The following is a 7,500-nucleotide window of genomic DNA, read 5'->3' on the forward strand; positions in this document are numbered from 1 at the left end:
GGTGGAGGAGGGGGGTGGAGGAGGAGGAAGATGAGGAGGAGGAGGAGGAGGAGGAGGTGGAGTTGGAGGAGGAGAGGAGAAATTTGATATTCGCCCCGGGACCCAAACTAGTGAAAATACCAGATCTACAAGCTCACAACGTGGTGCGAAGCGACATGTTGTGAGCTTGTAGATCGTCTATTTTCACAACTTCTTAAAGTTGTTTTAATGTATGAAATTGGAATGGATTTCCCTTCATTTCTTCATGACTGGAGAAAATCATTGGATTTTGTTATTACTTCGTTAATTAACATCTCTGGGAATGTTTTTTTAGAAAATGTTTTTGAAATAATATAGGAAACAAAAAGCAAATGTGCCCGCCGCGACCCACAAATGCGTCCCCGACCCCACCGTTTGGGAACCAGTGATGTAAAGGTATATTCAGTGATTTCACTTAATTCAAATATCACTTCTTTTTTAATTTTGTTGTGATAAACCTCCCTACTATAGTGTGTGCTGACCATATAAGGAGTTCCTCCCTGTCCCCAGTTAACCCCTGGGGTTCAAAAAACAGTAGGTTTTGTTTTTGGCTATATAGGTGGCCCAGCCTTCATCCAATCAGGATATAGAGAGGAGCCTTCCTCCAATCATGATCGAGCGGGGGCGGGCCTTGGTATGCGTGCTGTTGGCCTGTCACGTGTGTCCCCCCACTGTAGTGCATGCACGTGAACATCTTGTTACCGGGCGGACTGTTTTTTTTTTTCAAAATCACCCAAATCACTGAATGCTCAACATTAATAGATCATGGAATTCACCTTTAGCAAAGCCCCGCCCTCTACCACTTAGACACTCCCACTTGGACACTTTCCAGCCGGGCTCATTCATTCCAATGTAAAAATCATTGATTTTACACATTAAAGCTGCTATAAGCAATAATATGTCAACATTTTAATGACCCTTTTATTTTTTATTTTTTTGGTATTCAGACAGCCAGCAATGTCTCCCCAAAAATAATTAATCTCTGTGACACATCCAGCGGCCGCAATCTGCATTCAAAGCTTTGCCATTGGTCGATTTGCCTGTCTGCTTCCTGATTGGTTAGTCACTGCGACCTGGATTTTTTCGACCAACGACAAAGCTTCTAGGAACATCTTTGAATGCAGATTGCGGCCCCTGGATGTGTCACAGAGACTACATTATTTTTGGGAGCGTTCTACCCATTGCTGGCTGTCTGAATACCTAAAAAATAAAAAAGGTCATGAATAATGTTTGATATATCATTGCTTATAGCAGCTTTAAATACTGGTTCATTTTTGGAACCAGACCTTCAAAATCTCTCCAAATCCGTCAACAAGGCCTGCTGTATGCACTGGAAAAATAATTTCTCTTATAGAAAACAATGTTTTATCTATAGGAAAACTATTGGTGGAGAGGTTTGTCTAACCCCATGTTATGCTTAGCTGTGATTGGACATAGCAGTTTGGGGGAGGGGCTTAGCTATAGGTCAATTGTAAAAGCATTCCTGCATGCGGGAGGGTCTGACCTGCGGGGAGAGGCCGTTGCCCACCGAGTTCATGTGGTTGCCGGACCCCGCCGGGCTCATGAAGGAGTCCGAGTAGCTGGAGAAGCCGTGGCGGTTGGACGAGAGGCCGTACGCCGCGCCGCCGTCCGCCGCCAGGCCGCCCTGGTGCATCGAAGAGGGAGGCAGAGGCTGGGGTCTGTGTAACGTGCTGCTGCCATCTGGACACACCCACCAAAACACACACACACACACACACACACACACACGCAGCGTTGATTTTGGCAGCATTTTTTTATTTTAGTTTTAGTCATATAATTATAGTCTCTTGTTTTTTTTCACATGCTGAAAATAGCCGATCTATGCAAGCTCGTAGATCGGCTATTTTCAGCATGCAACTAATTGTAAAATTACTTACTGGATCTTCTGTGCACTACTACCTTCCTTTTTTCTTTTTTTTTAAAATAATTTTTATCCCACGATTTTGTAACCCATTTTTGTGATCCTGGGCTCTACACACCCTCTACATTTGTCAATTATCTAATGTGATCCTAGGCTCTACACACCCTCCGCCAACCTAGTCCCCCATATATGGGGGACATGGGGAGAGCAACGGACTTGAACTCATGCTGCACTAGTCCCTTCCTAACATTTTAGTCTACGTTTTGGCGCATTGTGCAGGGAATTTAAAATATAACACCCGTGTGAAGTGACCGAAGGTCGCATTTGTTTGCGAAGCATTTACTATGAAACCCTGCGTCTCGCGCCCGCCACGCCTGCACCATATATGGTTGCCCAATCCATCATGCCTTGTATATGGCATCACGTGGCGCCATGGAGATCCATATATGGATCTGACCTCGTGACATCACGTGACATCATGAAGACCCTCTCATGTATGGTCACGCCTCATGACACGTCACGCCACCATTATATGGCCATCCATATATGGAGTTGAAGACACTGACCTCATCTAACCCTAACCCTAAGGCAGGATCATCACCTATAGATCTGCATAATATGGAGCCGGCCAGCAACTCTTGCTGATCTGACCTCATCAAACCCTGTACACTCAAGACACGCTCCATATATGGCCAGAACAGAATTCATTCCATATGTTGATCTGGGCATCATCTTACTGCAAGGTAATGCTTAATCGCTGCAGGAAAAGGCATTAACAAAAATGTCAAAATGTAAAAAAAATCTATAAAAATTATAAATTACAAAAAAAAAAGGAAAGGGCATTAACAAACGGTACTACTGGGAGCAGTAAATGAAGGCTTTTTTGGTTTCTGCATATATAGGACTGTGGATTGGTAACATTCATTCAACCTAAAATCAGAGAAGGCATATCCTGCTCTTGTATAGAGACCACAAGAATTTAAGTGAAAGCTTGCGACCACTCACTCCCCCCAACTCCCCAACAACCCCCAACACCCCCCCCCCCCCCCAACGCGATAACAAAAGAGTGTCTGTGTACATAACGACTTGGTGCATGGATCCTATATATACTGCATGTGGCAGCACATGGGTTCATAGTCATACATGATCTGAAATGTCATTAGCATACCGTAACATATGACATACCACAAATAGTTCAAATCTTAATCCATTTTGAACGGGAACCCCTTTTGGTGTTTTATAGCATCATGTTATACTTTATAGCTATTGAAAAATAGCAGATCTACAAGCTGGCGCGCTACGAGCTCGTAGGTCTGCTATTTCTTTTTTTTTACGTGAAAATGTGTCTGCAAATGTTTGAATATATTCTTTCAGAGCGAACGTTTTAAACTCAAATCTTTGCTTCTGGGGGGTAAACTGGAACAACATATTTTCAAATGGGGAGTCGGTGGCCAAATGCAGATATTGTTTTGGGTCCTTGACATGAAAATGTTTGAGAACGACTGCGGGTTTTTCAGAAAAAACTGTCAGGATATAGAAGACATTTGTAGAATCGAGTCAATCGACCTCAGGTCTAAATTGGTTAAGATCTAGTCTGATTAGATTAAACCTATTTAGTATAGAACATAGTGTTTCAGATGACAGCGTGTGTGGTGTGGGTGCAGGTCACCATCCATAAATAAAAAAATGACTTTTATACGTGGCCATCTTCTTCTTACCCTGTGATAATGTGGTACCGTAGCTGGACTCTTGGAGCTGGTATGTGGGTAAGTTTGGCATCCCTGTTGGCGGGAAGCCTCCGGGCAGCAGGTGGTTGAAGGCTGCTAACTGATTGGCCCCGGCCTGCTTGCGCCACCTGGCTCGTCTGTTGCTGAACCACACCTGTGGAGGAGGGAGGGGAATAATTATGGAACACGTCCATAAAAGTAGAAATAGAAGGAAGACGCACGCACGCACGCACGCACGCACGCACTCACTCACTCACTCACTCACTCACTCACTCACTCACTCACTCACTCATGCACTCACTCACTCACTCAAACACCTACACAGAAGTTCTTGACAGACAGTTCAAAGCTCATCAAGACATGTCTACGGTGGAATTTTCTGGAAAAAAAACTTCCCATAATGGAAATAGGATAATCAAGGCTTTACGTACAGCTGAAATCATTTAAAACAATCAGATATAGGACTTTTACATTTGCATACATGTATGGGTTGTCAAGGCCAGAAAGTATTTTTTTTATTTTTTTTGCCACTCAGCAGGTGTTCCCGCATAACTTATGTGTACGATGAAGTCACACACACATAGCCTTTATTTAAAAAAAATCACACTCACGTGTGAAGTGAGGGGCGCTCTTATCATCATACATCATATCATTCTCAACCAATGGCACATCTCCCACGCAATCACGCCGGCCAATCACAATTTGCGTCCTCACTTTTGTCTTCAATGTTCAAGTGTTTTACACAAACCCTCGAGGCTGGGCATAGGAGGGGCTATTAACGCCTCCCAAAAAGCACAAGTTCATGGCCTGGGCGTGGCCTAGCGGTCCATGGGCATGCCTATAGGCTGGTAATCCAGCCTATAGTGTGTCGACAACCTTTGCTGCGTGTCTCCCCCCCCCCATTTCTCTCCCCCTTTCCTGTCAAACTGTTAACCTATCATTAATTCTTTCTCTGCGAAGTACGAACATATTCGTATAATTTTTTGAGCAATGGAAATAAGCGAATTAGCACAACACCCCAATGCCCCATTCAATTATTCAATGCAATTCAATTCAATTAATTGAGGGCTTATAGGGGAAATAGCCAACAATGCGGAGCTGACGTAGCTGTGGGGTAAATCCTCCGGGGTAAAAATGATCTGCTCAGAATTGACTCCTTTACTGTACCTGCTTTTTACTAACAATAACATTACAAAGATGCCCAGAACATCTTTCTGTTTTATGAACACAAGGCTGCTGTACTTTATACCTCATACTTTAAATGCTTAGTATGAGGTATACATTAATCACTAGTAAAATAACTAGTGGAGAAGAGATCCAGTAGAATAATTCGTTGTATGCTGAAAATAGCCGATCTACCAGCTCACAACGCATTGCGCTGCGACGCGTTGTCGCCATTACGACGGCATCATCAAGGCCCGCCAAAATACATTTTAGTCGACTAAATCAACTGTAGGATTCAGTCGACTAAAATCTTATATTTAGTTGACTAAAACTAGACCAACACTAAAACATTCCAGGTGACTAAAATGTGACTAAAACTAAATGAAAACTATTCAAGAGACCATGACTAAAACTAAAATCAAAATATGCTGCCAAAAACAACACTGGTATATAGTGTACTTGCTGGCTGCTGCCACCTGTGAACAATCTGTTGGTCAGCAGCAGTGATGGAAAGTAACAAAGTACATTTACTTAAGTACAGTATTTAAGTATTTGTACTTTACTTGAGTATTTCAAATTTCCAGTACTTTTACATCTACTCCACTATACATCTCGGGAGCCAAAATACCCTAGAGCCAACACATACATAGAAAACAAACATTAACCACTTCAACACTATACATTTTGACCATTTGAACACCTTTTGAACTTGCGAAAAGGGACATTCTGCAATATGAGTTCCTTTACTTGTAGTACATTTTGACACCAATACTTTTTGTACTGGGACTTTTACTTGTAACGGAGTATTAGGGAGTGCATCTACATTGCAGTATTTATATTTGTACTTTCCCACCACTGGTCAGCAGAGTGAGTGAGTGAGTGGTAGTCATGGTGGTGTTATACTCCGAGTATACACCACCATGACTACCACTCACTCACTCACTCTGTCGCGTGTATATGAACTGAGGGAGGAATTAAAGTGCTTTCTGTCCGCTGAGCAATCCAAATATGTATATTGTATTCATATATATATATATATATATATATATATATATATGTGTATATATATACATACACACCGGTGAGTATATACACACACCGCATATCTAGGTGTGCCCCGAGATTTTTAGGCTATGAAAAGTGTGCCCTGGGACAAAAAAGGTTGAGAAACACTGGTGTATAGTATAGCTGAGAGGCTGTAAAGTAGTCCCTGTGGGAGCAGAGGCTCAGTGGTCCGGCCCTGTTGTTCTTCTTAAGTGGCTGAGGCTGTGATCTGTGTAAACAGGCTGCCCTGAGCCCCCTTCAGAGGGGAAGAAGTCATTAAGGGGTCAGAGGTAGGCCACTAGCCTGCACATCAGACATCTCAAGTATGTCTATGTGAGCCCATGGGATAGGTGCTTTACTGAGAGGGAGGCCCGGGAAGGAAGGAGGACCATACCGCCACTGTGTATGTACATGTGTGCGCGACACTCACGCACATACACACACACACGCACACACACACACACACACACACACACACACACACTTCTTTGGGGGGGGGCATACGTTAGTCCGACATACCAATATATGTGGCCGGTTAAGACTCACCCGTGGCTGGCGGTTAAGACACATACGTGGCCGGTTAAGACTCCCCTGTGGCTTCCGCGTGCAGTTATAGGGTTAGGTTAGGGTTTAGGGGAGGGCCAAAGATATGCGCGCGTTCTTTAGAGGGGAAGCTGACACCGGCACAGCCAGGGACAGCTTATCATTGGTTTGTATTATTCAGCGTTCAATATTGAGGCACGTTGTCCATCGCATCAGGACGGGAACCTCATCTGGTGTTTTAAGCATTATGTTATACTTTAGCTATATAAAAAATAGCAGATCTACAAGCTCATAGCAGATCTGCCATCTACCATGATCTGCTATTTTCTTTTTTTATCGTGAAGATGTGCCGCAAATCCCTGGAACAACATATTTTCAGATGGGGTCTGCGGCCAAATACAGATAATTTTGGGGTGCTTTACATGAGTTGAGAACCACTGACAGAAAGAAAATAATTTTAGAAACCATTTCTTTTAGAATCGGACCTCAGGTCTAAACAGGTTAAATCCACACAAGATATGCAGCGCCGCGTCTGACGTGCAAAACCACAGACGCACAATGTCAACACCCCTGAATGAAACTAGGGACCACTTTTTTCTTCTAAAAAAAAAAAAAAAAAAAAAACCCACAGCGATTTACACATACAAAAAAAAGGCCTCTCCTCCCTTCAACAAACCCAGGCCTTTTGAAAAGCGGAGGTCCATACAGACCCCAAAGCAACCTGTTCCATTTAAACCAAAGACACAAGGCCTGGGACTCAGTGTGTGCTAAAAAGGTTGAAGGACACTGATCTATGCCTCGCACAGGCAATTCATCAGAGTTTAATACACTGTCAGCGTAGTTCATCTACCGTTGTGTTTCAAACCGCTCGGGTCCATTGTGGGAGCACATGAAAGAGGGGGACAAAGGCGCTTCCATACGCCACGGAGAACACTGGGCACAAAGAGGGGGCGTCCCTTTTAAACAGGCCTTGAAGAGGGACACTTTCAGAGGGACTTTACACACACACACACACACACACACACACACACACACACACACACCGAGACACACTCTCGCCACTATTGGAGGGCCCTGACACTTTTTCCAGCGCACAAACATACATATAAACTCGCAATAGGG

The 7,500-nt window shown here is 43.6% G+C and overlaps 1 protein-coding gene across 1 annotated transcript in view; it reads right to left on the reverse strand.

The window, feature by feature from the left end:
• LOC308328999 (paired box protein Pax-7-like) overlaps positions 1–7,500 on the reverse strand; it is a gene marked incomplete at both ends in the record, with an annotated part of 92,862 nt that overhangs the window by 40,105 nt on the left and 45,257 nt on the right. Inside the window, 2 exon segments of the mRNA XM_080783148.1 lie at positions 1,523–1,719; positions 3,619–3,781. Coding sequence (XP_080639274.1) covers positions 1,523–1,719; positions 3,619–3,781 — 360 coding nt within the window.

Source organism: Protomyctophum bolini, assembly GCF_963924005.1.
Source record: "Protomyctophum bolini genome assembly, chromosome: 2".
Classification (NCBI taxonomy): domain Eukaryota; kingdom Metazoa; phylum Chordata; class Actinopteri; order Myctophiformes; family Myctophidae; genus Protomyctophum; species Protomyctophum bolini.